The sequence below is a fragment of the Bicyclus anynana genome, chromosome 9 (genome assembly GCF_947172395.1).
Source record: "Bicyclus anynana chromosome 9, ilBicAnyn1.1, whole genome shotgun sequence".
Taxonomy (NCBI): Eukaryota; Metazoa; Arthropoda; class Insecta; order Lepidoptera; family Nymphalidae; genus Bicyclus; species Bicyclus anynana.
In genome coordinates, this window is record NC_069091.1 from 12,739,286 (window position 1) to 12,761,755 (window position 22,470).

The 22,470-nt window shown below is 35.8% G+C and overlaps 2 protein-coding genes across 2 annotated transcripts; one reads left to right on the top strand and one right to left on the bottom strand.

The window, feature by feature from the left end:
* Positions 1-3,220: 3,220 nt before the first annotated feature.
* On the bottom strand, positions 3,221-18,426 carry LOC112044757 (beta-1-syntrophin). Its single transcript, XM_052883480.1, has 6 exons — positions 17,578-18,426; positions 15,374-15,568; positions 14,533-14,750; positions 13,612-13,697; positions 12,323-12,767; positions 3,221-11,173 (listed from the first exon to the last, which is right to left on the bottom strand). Exons 1-6 carry the CDS (start codon positions 18,071-18,073, stop codon positions 11,066-11,068), a joined length of 1,548 nt encoding a protein of 515 aa, XP_052739440.1. The 5' UTR covers positions 18,074-18,426; the 3' UTR covers positions 3,221-11,065.
* A 1,642-nt stretch (positions 18,427-20,068) lies between these two features.
* On the top strand, positions 20,069-22,386 carry LOC112044748 (NADH dehydrogenase [ubiquinone] 1 subunit C2). The gene is made up of 3 exons (XM_024080702.2): positions 20,069-20,339; positions 20,446-20,589; positions 22,249-22,386. The coding sequence occupies exons 1-3, from the start codon at positions 20,180-20,182 to the stop codon at positions 22,296-22,298; spliced, it is 354 nt and encodes a 117-aa protein (XP_023936470.1). The 5' UTR covers positions 20,069-20,179; the 3' UTR covers positions 22,299-22,386.
* The last annotated feature ends 84 nt before the right edge of the window (positions 22,387-22,470 follow it).

Consider the following 22,470-nt stretch of genomic DNA (forward strand, 5'->3'; position numbering starts at 1 on the left):
TATGTTAATAGGCTAGTTAACTGACACTTTTTTCAAAAAGGTCTTGAATTGTTCACTATCGGTCTACTAGATCGAAAATTAATAATCATATCATTTTGAGACATAAATACATAAAACAATTTTTAAAACATATACGAGCAAAAACACTATCGGCCATGTCATAACGTCACGTAAACCCGTAAACACTAAACCGTTTAATAACAAGACTTGTGAGAAGCAAAAAATTGGACATGTAACCAAAATAAGTCCCTAGAATGGAAGAGATTGACCGTGAATGGAGTCACGGACTTGTGACCATTGTATGTAGGGTTAAAGTACCCCTTTTCCACTCAAGTCACTCTCCCCGCCTATCCCAAGCAAAACATAAACGATTACACAACAATAATTGTGGACGGCTCGAACGCCACGAGCATACTAAAGCCGACCGTACGACGAGCGCCTTATATCGCAAGTCGTTTCCGCCAATCGATCGCTACCCCTCTCTAACTCCCTACTCTTTACGGAAACAAGTCGCGCCACCTCTCTTCGGCACGGGCGAACACGAGATATTTCTAACAGTATTGAAAGTACCTACTATATAAACAGTTTCAAGGAGATCAGGGACAATAGAACAGATAAACCTCACTTCAATTCCTCTAGTCTAGGTACACTGTAGAGTGAATTCAGTATCTAGGTACCTACTGACCCATTCACTAAATTCCTCGTAGTCGTAGTGAGATACGAACCGTCGGCCACAGACGTGGCCTTAAAAATTAAATTTTAATTTTTGGGTTCCGTAGTCAAGAAGGAACCCTTAATTAAGGAAAAGGAACGTTTCGCCACGACCGTCCGTCAGTCCACGGGTTAGCTCTAGAGACTATTAGGTCCTACTAGAAAGCTGTAATGTAGTTCTTAGAACGAAGTTCTTTTGCGCAGAATAAAGTAGACTGAACCGGCAGCACTCATAGCTGCAGCACCTAATAAAGTACCAAGGCAATAGAAACAGTATTTCTCTATGTGTGTGAGTATCTTGAGTCTTGAGATTTGAAACTCTACTGGTTATAAGTTCTAGTTTAGAATATAGATAAAATGTTCCACATTTCGAAATTACAAATATGCTATTTTGAATTGAGAAACATTGAGCTTCTCTTTCTTCTATAACAATCTCAGCCTAGATCAGCCTGAAGTTATAACAACCACTTTCCTCAGAGAGTAGGTAGGTACATTAAGTCATCGGTACCGGCTATTATCATTTATATACATAGGCGTATATAGCGGGTGGGCTGGGTAAAATATCAAATAATAACAATTACAACTTATAATAAAGAAAAACCTATAAGTAATTGAGATTTTGAAAAATATATTGGGACCTTTTCTGATACCTACCATAGATACAACCAAAAAAAAAATTAGTGGTGCGTTTCAGAGGTCTGCATCCACAAATATTGCTAACGAAATTTTTATATTGAGTGTCGACTCTGTTCAGTGATATGTAGGCCAGATACGCCAATGATATAGAATGTAGATACATCTGATAGTGGTTAAAGAATTTAGTACTGGTTACCCTAAGCCTAATCCTTCAACCCATCTGTATATACCCTCTCCTTTATGGAGGTATAGCTTGACAAGTCGACGGGCGGGGAAGGACTGCGCGGATATGAAGTCGTGCGAGCGGGGCAGAGAGAAGGACTGCGCGGGTATGAAGTCGTGCGGGCGGGGCATTGCTACCGGCCCGGCCCGCTAAAAATAGGCGGATAATGATGATAAAAGTACCGTTTAATAAATCATGGCAATCATAAGTGTTACAAATCTGGAACCCACCTTCGCGCGGCAAGTAGCAACACGATCGATTGGCCTCATCAAATTCTAAAGCTGCAAAAACAATACACAAGATTGTATCATGCCGGCCACCGCAAAATGGCATTTACCGGTTCGGTGCAGGGTGCAGCGTTGACATTGACACGAATAGACTATGGAATATCGGACTCGAGAGCTCTTCAGGGCACTCGAGCGAGCGCCATTCTATACAGCACTTGGCTCTCGACCTGTCGTGCATCAGGGATCTAAGCCTATTAGTAAAATGGGTAGCACACCGTATAGTACGAAATTTCAAGTTAACACACTTCACAACATAGGTAGGTATACTTTATTCTATATCTATCTAGCTACACCTACAAGAGTAGAAACCGAATTTACCTCTATTTATTATTACAAGATGTCGCCGCGTGGTTTCACCTGCGTGGTTGCCGTTTCCGGAATAGCCTTCCTCGATAAATGGGCTATCTAACACTGAAAGAATTTTTAAAATTGGACCAGTAGTTCCTGAGATTAGCGCGTTCAATCTTCAGCTGTATAATATTAGTATACCTAGATTGAATTGCCTATTCTTCATTGATCTTATTTATTCATTCTTCATCAGACTGTAGTGCATTCTTGTAGGTAAAGATAGCGTCTCCGAAAACAGTTTATGATGAAACTTTAACAATCTCTGACGAAGGGCTACCATGAATCTAATTGATAACATGCATTATTTTCTTTTACATATTATCCAAAGAAAATGTAAAAAATAATTTAGAAAGAGCTGGTTATTTCCCCTGTGCCACGTAGATCCATTGGTTAGTGTGGTACTGAATCATGGATCCGGGTTAAAATATACCTACAGCTTTTTAAATAATTCAGAAAAAACCTCAGCCCAGAGTTACGAAGTAGGAGGTGTTACTCATCTCTGTCTCGGGATGTTAAGCCGTCAGTCTTTTTATTCATCATCATTATTATCAGCCGATGGATGTCTACTGCTGGATATATGGGCTGGACTTCCAAACACAATAGTCTCGAGCGTCCAGCATCCAGCGCCTCCTTGCAACCCGCTAGATGTCCTCGGCGCTGCCAGTCGCGTTAGTGTTTTTGTGCAATAATGTTTTGTATTGTGATTATTGCTCATCATAAATTGTTTAGTGGGCATGGAGAACATACAACAAGCAGGGAAGGTGAGTGTTGGCTAGTCGGAAGGGATCCTTTAAACCCACACCCAAGGTCACAAGTCATGGGACCTGCTCGAGATGTTTCCTCTACCACAAAATAATGGTACAATCACTGTCGCTGCTTCCCGTCACGTCACAATAGCGTTAGTTGTGTTATTTCTTTTACTTTTTAAATATTTGGCAAATGTTTTATTTATTATGTTGTTAAAAAGCATATTGCTAGAAATTGACATGGAAGGTATCAAATAAAAACACGAACACTTTCTTCGTTGTTTAATGATTAATGACAGATCTAAATATCGACTATATCATCACACATACCAATGGATTACATGTTAACAACTGAACAATGGTTTGTTATTAATAAATAAAAACAATCAATTACAGCTAAATAAATAATAACGTGACATTATATTTGCAGACATTTTAGAATTCAGCTAAATCAAAATGTTAATCGCTGCAAAAATATTACATTGTGTAGATGTACCTATATCTTCATCTATTAAAGTCCGGCCGCTCAGAGATTGCGTTTCTGACACCTGTCAATGCCAATGTCAATGAGAGAGATAATGACAACACAATGTCAATGAGATATGTATTTATATATCTTACCTTAAGAGTAATAACATTAAAAAGGAAATACTTATGCCAACTTACATTAGATGTAATAACTTTGGGCAAAAATTATTAACAATTAATTAATTAATAGAAAGGTGACATGGTGTCAAAAACGCAATCTCTGAGCGGCAAGAGATATTTTGTAGATCATGCTGCGCGTGTGCGACAGAGATAACTATTAGGTAGCATAATTTGATCTCTTTCTAAAGTTTAAAAAATTGTTTCATCATCCAAGACGATGCTGCAGACTTAAAAATATAATAATAACAAAAAGTCTAATAATACCTACCTAGTCTACCTAGTAGGTAGTATAAAACATTAATTAAAAACAACATTGAACAAATTATAGAAAATACATGAATATAATTCTTATTATAACTCTTCAACCTAACTGTAACAAATAATATAAAAATATCAATTAAAATAATAAACACGCCGACCAAAAAAGCTTCAATGTGCGAATTTCATTTTAAATTATTGTAATGAGTTTTTAAACTTTGGCTTTGAGTCATTCACGCAAACACAAACAACAGATCCACATTCTCGTGCGAATTCGAGGCGCAAATCACACAGCAAATCGTGCGAAACGGAACAAAAACTGTTCCACACACAAAACTTCGTGTCTTCTACTCACTATATTTCGCGATCCTTTTGTCTTAAACCAAAAACCGATAAATCGGAGAACAAAGCGCGAACTGGCTTAAGCAAAGCCGCGAAGAATACGCGAAACTATTGTATAGTGCGACATAAAAGAATAGAAGTTCATAAAATTTTAACTAGTAAAAAACTCTTTACTATCGTTATAGAGCAACCAATTAATTTTGATATTTTTTTCAGATAATCTATATTTATTTACCTATTTATTATAATGCCCTTTAATCAAATTAAAATAAACTAAGACTAGGAAATTATTATTTCTATCAGATTATTAAAATCATAGTGGAAATTCGGATAATTATCAGACAAAAAACAATAAATACCATTTCTTTAGTTATATGTAAATCTCGAAATGAGCTATCTTAGTAGTCATAACATAATGCTCAGGGCTAAATAGTGGTAAGCATTTTTTAAATATATTTATTAATTTAATAAATAATAATATTATTTTAAATAGTTCATCATATTAAAAATAAGAACATAATATTATTAACAATAAATTAATTAACAAATATACAATACGAATAGAATAGTTCTATACCTACGTATAGAACAAAATATCAATTATTATCAAGTATCAAGGTAGTTGCAATCCTAAGTGGAAGACAGAACACAGTGTTACCATAAAATCGACAATAAGTGACTACAGCGCCCTCATTTTTTTTTTTAGTTTTGAATTCGCGCGCAATTCGCATTAGAATGTATTTGCACGAGATTGTAGAGCAGCCTTAAATAACGCTATTAAGTGATTAATAATAGCGACTTTGGATCGAGATTCTATTGCAATATTATTAATATTTTGAAAAATAATACATTTAAAAGACTTTTGGTCTTTCACTGATCGATGAATAAAGGCAGTGCCACATAAACCCGCAGTCAAAAAATGGATGTGCGTATAATTGTACTGTGTTTTAAATTCGAAAATGCATTATTAGTTATAAAAAGAATCTATTACATAATCTATTTCCAAAATTTGATTTTTATTGCACTTCTAATATCTTTAAAAATTGATTTAATATAAATACTACTTCTGTGAAATACAAAAGTTATAAAAAAAAATGCAATCATTGGTTGTGCATGTAGTGGATATCTACTGTTGAAGAGATTTAATGTATTAGTCCCTGAAATAATAAAAACCACATAATATATTAAATTAATTTAAAAGGTTCTTCTACGTCTGGATTATTTTATATTCGTCATTTTCACATCAATTAAATTGAGGGTACATATTCAATTTTTCACATTAATTACATTATATTTTTGAGATGTTTTTCGCATAGTTATCCCATTTGAATGTGGATGAATGTAAAATATTGACTAATAGTAGGCGTCCACTTATCCGCATCGCATGGAACGGATCGTAGTATTCTTTTTATAGAACATTATACAAGTGAATCCACTGATCTGCATCGTACAGATCGCACAGCGTTACCATAAAATTAAAAATCTATCTTCGCTATCGCTTATCTTAAAACAAGATTTTTTATACCCCAGGGACTGTCATGCTCTTTTATGATTATAAAAGATTATCCGGGCAAGTGTAACCTAATTAACTAATATCAATCGCAAAATATACAGACAGCTTCCCGAGCAATCTTACTATAATCATTTTATAGGCATGGCTATTAGAATTCTCTTACAAAGAGTACAAAATTAGTCAATAGTAAATAGTATACAGAGAAATGTCAATTTGTATCAATAGAAATGCTAAGAGATTACAAAGATTATTGAGACTTATTAAATATAGGTTTTCTAATTGATATGGCAACACAGTTCATTCAGAGAAGTATATCTAAGACCTAATTTATTTTTTAAGCATTTATAGCTTTTCGATTTAATTTATAATGTGGAAACGACACTCGGGATGATAAAGAATATTCGATTTTTTGAGGTTTTTATGTAATTTTGTTTACCAAAAAATTAAAAACACGAATTTTTATATATATTATTATCTATAACAATACGAAAATGATTATCTGTCGAGTCCGTTTCCAACTTATAATATTTAAGATTTATGGTAACTAAGTAATGATTCGATTCTATGATATGAACTACTTAATGAATACGATTTTATACAAACTGTTACAGTATACTGAAATCCTTAAACCAAAGATATACATAATTAAAAAAATGTTAAATTACAATGAACTTAAGATTCACAGTTTTATTTCTGGTTAAAAATAAAGTTTAAAATTTAAATAAAATTTAATAATATTTTTTATTTAGATATAGATATTATTTTTTTTATTTTTACAAAAAATCTACAATATTTTTTAGATTCTTAAATTGAAAATTTGGCTTTTTAAGTTTTCTACATTTTAGTTCATTTTATTAGAATTTTAAAACATTATAGTTGAAATGCGAAAATACCGTATCCAATAACTTTGGTTTAAGTTTTCCATTACTATCCTAAACAATTGTATTTGAAGAATGATTTATTATAATTCTTTTATTATAATTGGTGTTTATTCGTTTTCGTATAGGATTAAAACGTTGTTAAGATATTACACTGTTGTTTAATATAACAAAAGAAATGTTTTTGGCGTGTTCAGATATATCAAGCATCCGTTTGAAATCGGTTTGTTTCTTGTTATGTCTGAATACACCTTAATATTGTCTTACATGAGTATTGTACCTATACAAGATACATATTAATAACAAACATCAATACAAGAAATTTTATTATCAAGACAATAGTCCATACAATAAGGACATCTCATGCGTCTTTCCCTTTTCATAAACAACATATAAAGGTGGTTACACACGTCACTACCAATTTACAGAAAAAAAAATTAAGATAAAAATTGTATAACAATTGTTTATAATAAAACGTAAACATTACAAAAACGTGAGTATAACAAAACTGCTATAACAAAGAAGAAAAATGAAAAAAAATCTTTTCAGTTGTCATTGCCTAATCATTGTTGTCATTCAACTTAATTTCATCTGTTTTCAATTGTAAAACTTACAATATAGTATCAATTTTACTGCATTTCATTATAATTATAACTTGGCCTACTTAAAACTGTAGGTACATGTTTAGATTGGCTTAATTGTTCTTTTTTAGTTCGTGCAATCCAAGCTTACAAGCTTGTACTGACGTGTGTAGCCACCAAAACGACATTCAGCATAATAATAGCTATTCGATTCTTAAAAATACTTGAGATTAAACATACCTACATTTATTAAAGCAAATCTATACTACATTCTGGGAATGTATTCTCGATTATAAAATACTACATCTACCGTTATATACAACAAATAAATTATAAAAAATATATTATAATTGATAACATATTATACAACTCCTTACTGCCTTACATTTAAATAAAAATTAGAGATTCGTTCTTTGGAAGAGTCCTGGTTACCCCCTTGTGTCGAGAGAATAAACAAAATATGTCATTATAAAATATAACATACATTTTCATGGTGCTCGTCCAATGTACAGAGCGAAGAGATGCAAGCAAGGAAGAAATTATACATCAGTAATTTTAAGCCTATTCTAATAACGTTGAAAATTATTATTAAATTAAAAATTTTAAATAATATAATCGCATATCGCATCGGTATCATATGGCATCGGTAATCGCATTTTTTTATTACGCCTGGCAACACCACATTTACTGTAATTATCACAAAGATCTGATAATATAGAGCAACCAAATATTATTGGTAGTTTTATCAGATTTCTGAAATCGTAATGGAAATTTGGATAATTACTAGACGAATTACAATAAATATAATTTATTTAAATGAGATTCACTTGAATTTATTTAAATTTAATAAATGTAAATCATGAAATCAGCTATCTTAGTTATGGTACTAAGATAGCTGATTTCATGATACTTAACTTCGGGGCTTGTAAGTATTTTCCAAATATATTTATTAATTTATTTCATTCCATACACATATTATATTTGACTGTTTAGATGTGTTTTTAGTGAGTGTTGTGTGCAGAAGTCATAGGTATTACTATTTTTATTTATTTTTGTATTTGTCCATCTGTCTGTCTGTCTGAATCAATATGAATATGTTGATGATGATAGTTTGGTCTGAGCTTGCACGACTTCGCTCTGTATCGCTAGTCCCCTAGGATAGTTAAGTTAGTAGCTTCAGTTTAAACTTACCCTCAATCTTGGAATGCATCGAAGTACAATTTGAGCAATGCATATTAAAATTTTACAGTACCAGCAAAAAAAAAAGAAAAAAAATCGACGGCGACTTTTCTACATGTCAATTCCCTAAAGACGGCGCTACTTATAGCTTTAAACATACATGTTTTTGACGGCCCCCTTGATTTACAAGACGGAGGTCCTGGGTTCGATTCCCGGCTGGGCTAGCCTGATTTCATCTTAGATTACATCATCACTTACCAGCCAGACCTGGACCAATTAAGAAAACCACAATCGGCCCAGCCGGGCACCGAACCCAGGACCTTTATCTTGTAAATCAACAAAGTCCCATACCGAGCTCAATTCAAGTGTTCAAATATTTGAAACTATGTGTAGCGCTGCCTTTAATGAATAAATTGTGCCTTTAACTGAGTGTTTTATTTCAATTGTAAGAATTTTGTTGCAATGTTTTTTGTTAATAAATTTTATAATACATTCCTATTTTTATTATTCATAGATATAATAAACATAAAATCAGATCTAACGAGACATTCAAATTTTTCAGTACGAAATCGACTGTGCAATTTTAAAACATAGCAGGGATATTTTTGTTCATTTTCTTATTTTGCAGTAAAGAAATAAATAAATGAAATTTTGGCAAACTCGGATTTTCAAAAGTTTTTGTAACAAGACCAATTGGATATCTAATAGAATTATGATTGATTACTCTTGCTGTGTTTTAAAATATCACAGCTGAGATAATAACAATAAAACAATACAAAGTCAGTAACAAATACATGTACATTAAAAAAACAAGTTATTATACAAATATTGTAATTGTAATTTTAATAGAAGTTCTCCGTGGAAGACTTCTTTGTTTAATATTTTAGTAAATGAACTATAATTTACGAATAACTGTCACATTCATACCTAAATCTGAAAACATCGAATTTTTAAACTTGAAATCATTGACCTCTTAAAATAAAAGGACGCATAATCATGTAGAACCTTTCACTTAAAAACTGGCCAATTTTGCTTTGAAAGTTTTAGAATTATTGGTAAAGAAAATTATACCTAAAGGCATTTAAATAAAGTCCAATATTCAATAAAATCCCTAATTCAGAGCAAATTCATCTTAAGGATTGAGTTTACACGTTTAGTGACCGAAATTGGAATCCATAATAAATATATTTCAAGCATCGATCTCCTATTAAAAAGTGGATGCACAATCAGCGACCAATAAACGTCCTCACTCAATGAGTCCAACACAACTTCTTGACACTCAATTCAAGTAGTCGCATTTGCAAATTCAACCTTAAACTCAATTCTTAAGGTTAAATTTGCTCTGAATTTCGGATTTTATTGAATATTGGACTATATTTAAAGCAAAGCTTTTAGGTATAATTTTCTTTACCAAATCTAAAACTGTCAACGCAAAATTGGCCATTTTTTAAGTTAAATTTTCTACAAGATATCTGTTTATTATAAGAGGTCAATGATAACATGGCAACAATCGCATTATCAATCCAAGTTATAATGTCGTTGACTTGTAAAATTGACTTTCATTTTAGGCTCTTTCAAACAGGTGTTCCCATAGTACAAATATGGATGATATACACCCAGGACAATGTGATGTGAATATTTCGCACACCTACATAATATTGGGTTTAATATAAAACTTGCATGTCAATTTAGCGAACGAGGGATAAACTCTTTGGACACTCAGGTATTTGAATACAAAATCTACTTCGCTTGTTGTTACAAGACAAAATTGGCTGTAAAAAAATTACACTGTACCTACTTATGTCAAAGATATTTTATACTATAAATATGTCACTTGTCTACAAAATCACTGCAAAAGTGATCCGTATTTAGCTACTCCACTGAGTACACAGATACACAATTTTGCGTTAACTCACATCTCGACATTGTAGACAATATTTAGATATTATTTGTTATAAATAACTGTCGTTGTTCACTATGCGATTAAATAAAATAAATTCAATTATACTAAAGCCATACTCAAGGAGTACTGTTTACCAACAAACAAATTAAAAATTATAAAATAAATCGCTTGTAATTTCACACCTAGTAATAATAATTATAATTAACTTGTTCTTAAATTATTGAAAGTAAATCACACTAATATTATATAGGCAAAAGTTTGCGTGTAAGTGTGAAAGTGTGTAAGTGTGTAAGTATGTTTGTTCCTCTTTTACGCTGTAACTACTGAAACGATTTGGCTGAAATTTGGAATGTAAATAGATTTTACTCTGGATTAACACATAGGCTACTTTTCATCCCGGAAAATCCAGCGGCATTTATAGAAAAGTGAATTCTACGCGGACGAAGTAGCAGGCGTCCGTTATATTTTATAAAACAACAATACATCATTTGAAATAAAAAAGTTATGAAATGACATGCGTTTTCTACCCTCATTTCCAATTTGTTTGTTAGTAAAGAGTACTCCTCGCATATGGCTTTAGTACGGGCGCCTTTGTTCGCCTCAGTTTCGCGTTAGTAACAGATCTATAGTATAAAATCTCTTTTACCTCTTTGATCGGGGTCGTTGGTTGGAGGGGGGAAGGGGGCGTGGGGGGGGGTTGTTTGGTTAAGAAATGATCTTATAATAGGTTAATGAATATAACACACTCGTACATGTCAGTTATTGTTGAGAGTTAGCTGCAACGCTGGCACGTTGGCGAGAGACGCCGCGGGCTATAGCGGGTGCGTGGCCGCCTCGGCCGGCAGCGAGTGCACGCGCGCCGACAGCAGGTTGTGCAGGATGAACACCGCCGGCTTGGGGCTGCCCTCCATGTCCAACTCCTGCGGACAGTTACAATAGGTTAGTTGACTCATATCAACCACAGAGTTACAAAAATATTACAGCGGGCATAATAAAATCGAAAGAAAAAAAAAAGAAAGAAAATCGAAGGGATGGCCAGTGCGTTTCCTAATTTTTTTAAACACTTAATTTTAAACACTGTACTTCCATTAATAAAATGTTATTATGTATGTTACCGTTAGTTTATAATTTCACTCGTGATATAATCTTGCGTTATATTGTGACCTGAAAATACTGATTACAATTTAACGCGTTATTTTTCGGTATATTTATCTATCGGAAGTGAAACCGTTAAATTGCAATCTTAAAACGTAAACTGTCCGAACTTGCCTCTGATTGGTCGACCTTACAGCAGACCGTTCTGTGTCCATAGAGTTAGAAATGAAACACATATCTCAGTCAAATAAAATACTTCAAGTATTGTGACATATTTATTATTATACCTAAAGACTGACCTAAGTGCCTGTATTGTTTTGTTCTAACCTAACTTTGCTTTAGATTTGACTGAATTATACTTATAACTTCGATCATTAATAACAAGATCTGCCTCGCTAACCGTTACCCCTCTAGCAAAGATCAAAAATCAATGATCTAACGAGTTTAATAAAAACTGTTGCTATAGAATCGATGTTTTATTGTTGTAATCGTTTTCGTCGTGTAAAGAACTCCCTAAAAATGCCGGTTTGAGTAATTGAATGGCATAAAAACGGCCAAAAGCTTGTAGTTTAGTAAAAGATGGAGTAACGTATCATTTGTAAGTATTTCTACCTTAATTTTATCAAATTTATAATAAAAACAATTTCTAAAAGGAATTGATTTTTTTGACAGAACAGCAAAAAATCGATCAAGTAATTGAGTATTTTATGCATATATACTGTGGATAGTCTAAGTGATGTGTTTTGTTGGTGAATTTGGGTGTGATACAGGTCCAGTCTAAATAGTCAAAGACTTATAATTATTAACATTAAAATAGCGGCTCAACCGGAAATATCTCTATCTCTTTTTTGCGCTGGAACGAAAGAAATGGAACTGGGACTATACGTCCCGATCATTAACATTAACATAGTGGTCGTTAATGAATTCAAAACTGTCGTCCTAAGCTTGCCAATCCGCATTGGCGCTGTACTCACGAGCGTGTCGTCGTCCGCGAAGTGCAGCCACAGCGCGGCGCGGTCGTCGTCGGCGGAGGCGCGCAGCGCGTGCAGCGGGCGGCGGTACAGCGCGCGCGCGCCGCCGCGGCCCAGCGAGCCGGCCGCCTCCCACACGCACACGCCGGCCGCGCCCAGCGCCAGGCGCGCGCCCGCGCCGCGGTACCGGCAGCGGAACGTGTACTCCTGCGCGCGCACGGCGTGGTGCGCGCCGTCCACCAGCGCGCCCGCCACCGCCGCCAGGTCGTGCGGCGTGTCGGCGCGCAGCGCGCGCACGCACAGCCCGCCCGGCGTGCCCGCGCGCACGCCCAGCGCCGCCGCGCCCGCGCCGCCGCGCCGCCACCACGCCAGCCGCGTGGCCGCCAGGTTGAAGCTCTCCGCTGCCGCGCACCACGCCTCCGCCGACCACGGCGCCGCCTCGTACAGCCTACGGACAGGCGCCACTGTCAAACCTCTGTACCAATCGCTGGCTCGTGTCTATCCCATGAATGGCCCTAAGTACAAAATGTGATTCCATAAAACCACCATCTGTCCCATAACGTACCTGTAGTGTTTGTGTCTACTAAATAGATACCTATATTCACTGACTCATATACATTTTAAGTGGAGGGGTAAAGGGGCCTGTCAATGTTGTTGGTGGAAATCGGACGTCCAGTGCTGGCTATAATAGTGTAGTGATGAAGCAGTGATCTACTACTCTCACAGTAAGGACAATGGACCTTACAGTACCTACGCTTAAAGCCAAACTCGATCTGAAATGTTTATGAAGAAATAAATTTAAAATTAAGGCAGGAAATAAATATAATTTCATACCAAATTTATTGAAAATTATGCATAGCTTTAGTATAGGTACACCAGAAATAGAGTCTCTTAATAGTGATGAGTCTTCTTAATCCCATGATTGACCTTAAGAGCAAAATGTCCCCCCATTCAAAGATTCCATAAGACTTACATCTGTTCATTTGACCTACACTATTGAAGTAGTTGCCCAAAATCCAAAGCGATTTCTTCCTCCAAAACAAATCCACAAGTTGCCAGACATATTCAGCATTTTAAGGTTCTTAAACTCATCTTTAAAAAATCCACAGAAGATGCTTTTAGAGAGTAGTTTCTTCCACTCTTTATCTCGGGCGCCATCTATTAGTGCTTATGCGCAAGCCAGAAGAATTTTTTAGCAAATTGATTTCAAACTAACCAGTAACTTATAACTAGCAACAAATTCTCTGTATGTATGTATGTATGTATGTATAGTGTACACAGTAAATAGTAACCTCAACTCGCGGTCTGTGATGGCCACGAACGCCGGCTGCCAACCTTCCGCATCGTCCGAACTATCGGACCCTCCGGATGCCACCATCTGAAAGTGCATATTCTGTAAGTGAATATTTGTATCTTAATTTTTTTTAAATACGAAAGAAATGTGACGTGATAGCTCACCAGTAGATATAACCTTTGCCTTCGATTTAGAGGACATTCAACTTTTCAGGTATGTGCATTTTAAGAAATGAAATATCACGTGTCTCAATCAGTGAAGGAAAAACATCTTGAGGAAACCTGCATACCTGAGAATTTTATTAAGTGACATGTGTGAATCCTGCCAATCCACATTTGGCCAGCGTGGTGGACTACAGCCTAAAGTCTATCATTCTGAGAGAGACTAGGTTCAACAGTGAACCAAATATGGGTTGTTATTGATGATGAATGAACAGAAAGAAGTAAGAATTGCATTGCCAAAAAACTATTGTACTGGTGTGAACGCAGTCCCCAAAATGTCCATAACTAAGCCCTGAAAAAAAGTGTTGCAGAGCTGAAAGTCTGACACCTGAGGCAAATAGCAACATAATGAGAATACTTACTTGTATTAGTTTTAATTTGTTATGTACTTAAGGGTTGTGCTAACAATTAGATTATTTCTGTTCTTTCTATTCTAAAATAATGTCTTGCCACTAGGCTGAGCATGTCCGCAAACAAAGAAGCCGTCGAAGAAGAAGCCGGGACCACACGAGTACTTACATGAGTGCGTGCGCTCACCTGGTCCAGCGGCAGGCGGCGCGCGAGCCAGCAGGCGAGCCGCACGTTACCGAGCAGCGGGCGCAGGCGCTCATGTAGATACACGTGAGTCCCGCGTAGCGCGAGCCGCTCGCCGCCGACGTGCTACACGTCCGGGGAGTACATCTCTATCGCGCGCTCACCTGGTCCTGCGGCGGGCGGCGCGCGAGCCAGCCGGCGTAGCGCACGTCGCCGAGCAGCGGGCGCAGGCGCGGGCGCGCTCGGGCCAGCGCCGCGCGAGCAGCCCGCCGCGCCGCCGCGTGCAGCGCGCGGTGCCAGCCCGCCGCCGACGTGCTGCACGGCGCGCGCAACGCCAGCGCGTGCACGCCGTCCGGGGAGTAGATCTCTATCGTGCGCTCCTCTGTAACACAATTTTAAACCTAATCTCAGACCGATTTCAAAATTTCAAGTTTGTAGCAAAAAAAATCAAGGACTTTCATACAAAATTGTGAGAGCCTCTAGACCTCTTTAATCCGGCCCTATCGCAAAATGCATTATTAGCAGATATCTAATAACTATGGACTACCTCCTTGCCAAATTTCACCTTTGTACGTCAAGCGGTTTTCGAAATTTCGTGAGAATGACCTTTCGCATTTGTATTTTAGGAAGACTAGGTAAGGTAGAAGTACGAAATTTCCTATAACAGGTGAGCAAATGTTGTGTGATGACGTCACATACAATATCGCGACCGTTAGCGGGAGTCAATATTTAGGTATGCGAACTTTGAATGCATGTAAAATCATAACTATTTGGTATTTTTAAATAAATCAAAAAATTAACGTATCTGTATATGTAAAAGCTCTAATGTAACGAAGTTTCAAATAATTTTGCGTACCTAGTAACATCCATTGGCATTTACCCAGAGTGGTGGAGTATTAGCCTATCCCCTCTCATTCCGAGAGGACACTCGTTCTCAGCAGTGAGACAAAAATGGGTGATCATCATCATCATCATCAAAATGATGATGATGATGATGATACTCACCAGGGTCGTGATGGCGCAAGTTCTTGGCGACGCAGGCCATCAGCAGCGGCACGTATCGGGTGTCGGCGCGGCGGCGGCGCGGGGAGGGCGGCGACGGCGGCGCCTCCACCATGTAGCCGCGCTGCAGCTCCCACCCCACTTCGCTTATGATGGACGCTTTCCGGAAGTATGGCGTCACTTCGCGCAAGTATTTCACTGTGAAAATAAGATATATAATTTATTTTTTCCCCCCAATAAGGAAGTCCATAAGGGTGCTGCCGGAGAATTTTCTTAATTCTCTGCATGTGTGAAGTCTGCCAATCCGCATTGGGTCAGCGTGGTGGACTAATGGCCTAACTCCTGTCATTCTGAGAGAAGACTCGAGCTCATCAGTGAGCCGAATATGGGTTGTTAATGTTAAGGGTGCTCTGTGCATCTATTAATTGCATGATAAGGTGATCGTGGAGGGAGTGGATTAAGGTGATTTTAATCTAATTTCACATTCAAAAAAAAAAAAGAAATCCAGTCCAGTCCAGTCCAGTCCAGTCCACAAGTCCAGGGCTCTGCCCAGAGCCACACAATGGACCCAACACCCCCACTGATACGATATTTGTCTCAATAAAATAAAGATAAGGTAAAATTGCAGAATAAAAAATATCATAAGTTGGTATGTGTAGTGTACATCCACCAATATGTGCCAGTTGTATTTTAATAAGCCTAGGTGAGATTAGTCATCCAATTTTTCCTAATTGACTTGTAGGTTAATTCAATTATGGTAGTCAATACAGCAATACTCTATGAATCATATCTATAATGCCAAATCTTCTTCAAATACAAATTGCAAAAAAAATTGTTTATTTCAAGAAAGCATATGTCATACACCTATCCTTAGAGCGGGCACTTACTGGACACTGTGGACCCAATCCTGTGTAATATTTATCAATCAATCAGCCTACTGAAAGATATCATAGTTTCATGTAAAATTAACAACAGTAACATTTTAAGTTAATAATATAAAATGCAACCAAAATCTAAAAAACAAATGTCAAATATTTAAAATAATGAACCTAAAAAACAAATAAAATTAAAATTTTTGTAAAAAACTATGAACTTGTACATTAGTGACCGACTCAAATGGAACAAGATTAGCTGAAGTATGGAAGAAGTGTGATCGTGTACGCAAAAGTTTACACTGTTATTTTTTATGTGCCCCGTCAATCCAAAAACAAAGAATAGTGATCTAGGGTTGATAGACACATGTTCATCTTTAAGCTCCGGGGCACAGATCTGTGCAAACTTTGTCTAAAGGCAGAGGCAGAGGAAACACCTCTGCACATTCTATGCATTGCCCATCTCTAATACTATAACACAACCTCCACATAGGCCATTTCATAGTAAAACACATCCCAGTCAAGAAACTGCTGCTGCACCTGGCGACAACCAGTATTGGAGGGGAAATCTAGTCAGTGGTAATCACAAGAGATCGGAAGAGGTCAACGTGATACAGGGACCTCAAGAAGAACTGCAGAGCCGCTACATTAAGAAGAAGAAGAAGAAGTGTACATTATAACTTTTTGTAACTTTCAAATACCTATTTATTTGAATTGACTCAAATCCAAATTCAGTGACACTAACATGCATCCAAGAGAAAATAGACAAAATATTGTTCAACCAACCAACACAATGTCCAGTTGCACTGCCAATGTTTGTATTTTCTCTATTTCTCTACATTTATAATCTAACATAGAATTTTATATTAAAGTTCACCTTAAGCTATATGATGAACATTTTGAATACTGTTTAACTTAGTTGATTTGTCTGTCTACTCACTTATAGTATGTTATGAGTGGTACAAAGTCCAAGAAGATACTTTAAATTTTGACCTATTGAGTTTATTATAATGTCTATTGTTAGTGTTACCTATATGTTTAAAATATTACAACAGCTTTATTATGTGTGTAATTAATTATAACAAACAATAAAAAAATAGTAAATTGCTCCAAGCTTTAAATCTGCTTGTGAAAATTTCATTGAAGTCAGTAGTTTTAGGGATTTATTGTGGAAACTCAATTAACTAGTCTAATTGTTATCAAGAAATATTTGCTTTATTGGCAACTGAATTTACTTATATATGAAACATTTGCATTGTCACTATTTATATGAAAAGTGGTCCTGTAAAACAGTTTTGCCATATAATAGTACTGTAAATATGTAGAAACACTTGCCTTCTAACTGCACCATCTTCCCTGCTCTTTTTAATGCTTTTACAGCTTCCTCATGGGTGGCATCTTTTAAATCTTCTCCATTCACTGAGAGTATTGCATCGCCAACATACAACTGCTCTGTTAAATCAGCCGCCATACCCTTGAAGATTTTCGATATTAATATGGGCATATTGTTCTCAATACCACCCTTTATCGATATGCCCAAGCCATTGTTGTCGGATTTGACGACTTGCACCAAGCGTTTCTGGTTAGCTATAGCTTCTGGTACTTCAGTGAAGTCGCTGTTCGGGGTTTCCACGTTATTGTTGTTGAGGGTTCCGTTGAGGGTCGTGGTGGCGTCGTAGCCGTCGTCCAGGCAAACACTCAGGTAATCGTCGTCCAAGGAACAATGTACCCTGTACCAAACCCCACGAACTAGAGTCTCCAATAAACCAGACCTAACGCCCGTGGCGTTCGGACTTTCGCTGCCGCCACTAGACGCGCCGTTTTCCACCATAATTCCAAATAAATATCAATATATCCCCGGTTTTTAATGTAAAGTATAATTTATTATCTAAAATGTTATTGTATAATTGATAATCTTTATTCATAAATTAATGCGACAAACACTAAGCACCTACACACAATTATAAAATTGTAAACTTATGATGTTTTACATATTTCATTTTATTTTATGAATTTATTCGGTAATAGCTTTGGAAATATCATTGACACCAAATAAATACAATCACAACACAATTCACATTTTACAATCAATAATACTATTTACAGGGTAAAACTTGGGGTTGCTAGACGTTCAATATCAATTTTGCTACGCTTATCGCAAGTTTACCAAAAAAATAAAAAAGCTTTTTATTAGTCAGCTTTCAGTTACAGATTTTCATTTTTAATTCGGTAAAAAAAAATGTTCTTTTAATTAAAAATATGCAACCGTAGTAAATGAAAACAATCTAATTTAACACAATGATTGATTATTAAAATCTTAATATATATTGTTAAACATTTTATTTATTTAACAAAAACTTTTTATTTTATTCGAAAATAAATTGTAAAAATGGATGGTATTTTATTGTTGATTATAGTGTGTATAATATCATTAATTGCTAAATATTTAAATAAAATAAAATGTTCCTTAATATTTGCGAAATGTTTTTGTTATGGTAACATAAAAAAATAACAAATGATTAAAAATACAGATTATATTATTCATATTCTCAGACGAATAAAAAAAAATATTGGGACCTGCCCCGCTAGACGTTAAACCACTGTCAAAATATTCTCGATTTACGATCTTAGGGTTATTCGCGCGTATCTTGTATGTATGTATGTATGTAATATTCTTTATTACCTCATATCTTCCAAACCACTGAAAAAAAAAACAAGACGACTGTGAGACGCTATATACTCGAGGTGAAAAAATATTTTTTTTAATATTGCATTAGAGATATCAAATTCAAGAGCTTTTGTGAGGATTCTAAAATGGTATATCATGGCCATGTTTAAAAACTACAATTAGAAAACCGTTATTTATTAGTTACAAAATACGCGAGGCGGATGACTATAGGTGCGAGCAGGTTTGTGAAGAGAAGTTATAAAATAGACTAATTTAAATATATTGATTATAAAAATCGGACAAGTGCGAGTCGGATTCGCCCACCGAGGGTTCCGTTGATTTTTTTGAATATTTACTTAACCTCGGTTGGACGTAGGTATACACTATCGTACTTTGTTACAAACGTAACAAATAAATCCGAAATTCACCATCTATCGTAACTAAAAAGTGTGAAATAAATTAATTAATTAAGCAAATAAAAAAACCCGACTGCATAAATGATACAACAACTGAAAAGAAAAAAAACAAGCTCAGTCCAGAAGTGTAGAAAACAATTAGAAAACAGTCGGGACCTATTAAAAAAAGTAGACGAATATCATTCTATTCAATATAATAGGTCCCGACTGTTTTCTAATTGTTTTTACTTTGATGACCTCTCGATCTCAATGACGAAAGAGTAAGATGGACGGCTCTAAGTTGTCTAAATAATTTTTAATTATACAAGTGCGATGAAAAATTAACCTTAAGAGTAATATATGTTAGTCTTATTCTCACCTACTTTGTTTGTAAAATGTTTTAAAGGATAACATTTTCGTAAATTAATATGATAATAAATAATTACCAATAAAAATACTCCATCTTCTTTCTTTAGTTTTTGTGAACAGTTTTTATAGTATTTAAAAATATAAGATGCCATTTTACCTGAATAATATTGAAAATTACTGATGCGACGCTTCGTGTTGTACTGACTAGAAGATGTATGGCCTCTGATACCGTTGTGTTCCGTGCGCTCTATCTGCTTATTATTCTTTAATCTGTGGGCATTAGGTAAAAAGATATTAGAGGTTGGCTGTTACGGCGCCATTTTTAAGAATTTTTTCAGATCACGTGACTATAATTCGTTTCCTCTTACTCTTTGCTCGATCTCTTCTCTGTGCTCATGAACTGCCAAAATGACATTGACGTTTGACATTAAATTCTCATTTTCAATTTCGGAATTCGAAATTTGTAATCAATTCGCGAGTGAAGGCGAGAAAATAAATTGTAAAAATGGCTTCGAATTTGTCTGCTATCGAATTATTAAAATTGGGAGATCAGGACAGGGTTAAGCCTGTTCTAAATCAATACTGGCCTTACATCCTTGGTGGATTTTTTGGGATCGGAACTGGAATATGTATTAACTTTGGCACAAAACGTCCTCTTATGAGCGGTAAAGCATTACATAATAACAATAACAAAACATTTTGTGAAAAATAACTGCACGTGTTTAAAAAATGTGAAGTGATATCATATTTTATGTACTACTTGGTTTCTAGGTATCCAAAAACACATCTTTGGCGTGGTAGGCTGGACTGCAGCAATAACTTATGTCCAGAATAAACGAAGTGAATATTTAGCAGAAAAAGATGCTGTGCTTAGGCACTATATTGAATTGCACCCCGAGGATTTCACTACTCCTGGTATGCAATATTGTATATTGGTATATTGTTATCTATACTAATATTATAAAGAGGTAAAGTTTGTAAGTTTGTAAGTTTGTAAGTTTGTAACAATTTTTTGAAATGGGGTAATCTTCGGAACTACTAGACCGATTTTAAAAAATCTTTCACCAGTAGAATGCTACGTTATCGGGGAGTGCTATAGGCTATATTTTATATTTCTATCATATATAACTACTGAGATATCGCGGGTTTTCTCTTACAGGTCAGACCGAAAAACTTACTTATTCGCATGCGCTGCCTCAACCATTGCGTATAACTGAAATAAATGTATGGAGGCTTTTTGAACCTTTAAAAGTTCTACAAAAAAGTCCGCGACACCATATATCTATCTTTTATATTTTAGCAGATATAGTACCTTTAGTACTTTAATAAATTATTTAAATTTTAAACTAAGGTTTACGTCATTATTTACACAACTAAACTTAAATCCTTATCAAAATAAATGATTTAATAATCACAAGGATATTATAGAGATAAGATTTGCCCTTTACAGTATGTTAATTAGTTATATAGTTTCGGAGATAATACAAAATTTCTGAAAGTCGCAGAAATGCCGCTATATGACGCCCAGCGGTTTCAATTACGTGGTTCCCGTTCCCGTGTGAATATGAGGACCTAACATAGCCTATGACACTCGCAAATAATGTAGCTTTCTATTGGTAAAAGAATTTTCCAAATCGGTCCAGTAGATCCATAGATTACCCCCGACAACCACACAAACTTTACCTCTTTATAGTATTAGCATAGAAGTCGCTTGGGAAATTATAGTCTTTTGGTCATTGCACCACGCCCAAAAGGCTGGACCAATTTTGCTGAGGGTAGGGATAGGATAGAGGTAGGGAAGGGGTAGGATAGAGGTAGGGTAGGGGTAATTTAGGGAAAGTGTAGGGTAGGGTAGGGTAGGGCACGGATAAGGTAGGGGTAGTGTAGGGTAGGGGAGGAGTAGGATATGTGTAGGGTAGGGTAGGGGTAGGGTACGGGTAGGGTAGGGATAGGGTAGGGATAAGGTAGGGGTAGGGAAGGGTTAGGGTTAGCGGTAGGGTAGGAGTAAGGTAGGGGTAGGGTAGGGGTAGATTAGGGGTAGGGTAGGATAGGGTATGGATAGGTTACGGATAGGGTTAGGGTAGGGTAAGGTGGGGGGAGGGAAGGGTTAGCGTTAGCGGTAGGGTAGGAGTAAGATAGGGGTAGGGTAGGGTAGGGTAGGTTTACGAGCAGGGTAAGGTAGAGAAGTTTACATCAATTTTTACGCGGACGAAGTCGCGGGCGTCCGCTAGTTAGTTTATATTTATGCAAATCTTTACATTTATATCAGATAGAGCTCGCTTAGCACTTAGCACTTAGCTTCTGCTGACCTATCTTGATCTATTATCAAGACTTGTAAATAGCAAAAAAGATAATATCCAATCATACCTTTCATTATTAATATTTTTACCCAGTGCAACCTCTTGAAAAATTAAATTTTTTATTAACTAGTTAATGCCTAAGTAGTTCCTGTTCCCGTGAGAATAAGGGTAGTGGTTAAGGAATTTTCAATATCAGTTTAGTAGAGATTATTCCTACAATACCACAAACTTTAAATCATTATAATATTAGTATAGATTTTCTTGTAATTTACAGAAAGAAAGAAGATTGCTGACATCTTGGACCCATGGGTGCCTGTTCGTTAAGTCTGTATGATTAAAACTGTATCTATATAATATTATGTTAAATAGTGAAGATCTATAAATTAAATAAATTTATCAACTAGTGTATAAAGCTTGTAGATTTTTAATCTCCTTGATCTGACATCTAATCGTAATTTCTGTGTCCCATTATAAACTTTATAGTTTCTTCCTTCAT

Coding starts and splice junctions, on each gene's coding strand:
- LOC112044748 (XM_024080702.2), top strand. CDS start 20,180: ATGGCTTCGAATTTGTCTGCTATCGAATTATTAAAATTGGGAGATCAG. Junction 20,340..20,445: donor AAAACGTCCTCTTATGAGCG/GTAAAGCATTAC, acceptor CTTGGTTTCTAG/GTATCCAAAAACACATCTTT. Junction 20,590..22,248: donor CGAGGATTTCACTACTCCTG/GTATGCAATATT, acceptor TGTAATTTACAG/AAAGAAAGAAGATTGCTGAC.
- LOC112044757 (XM_052883480.1), bottom strand. CDS start 18,073: ATGGTGGAAAACGGCGCGTCTAGTGGCGGCAGCGAAAGTCCGAACGCC. Junction 14,751..15,373: donor CTTGCGCCATCACGACCCTG/GTGAGTATCATC, acceptor ATTGTGTTACAG/AGGAGCGCACGATAGAGATC. Junction 12,768..13,611: donor ATCACAGACCGCGAGTTGAG/GTTACTATTTAC, acceptor GCCTGTCCGTAG/GCTGTACGAGGCGGCGCCGT.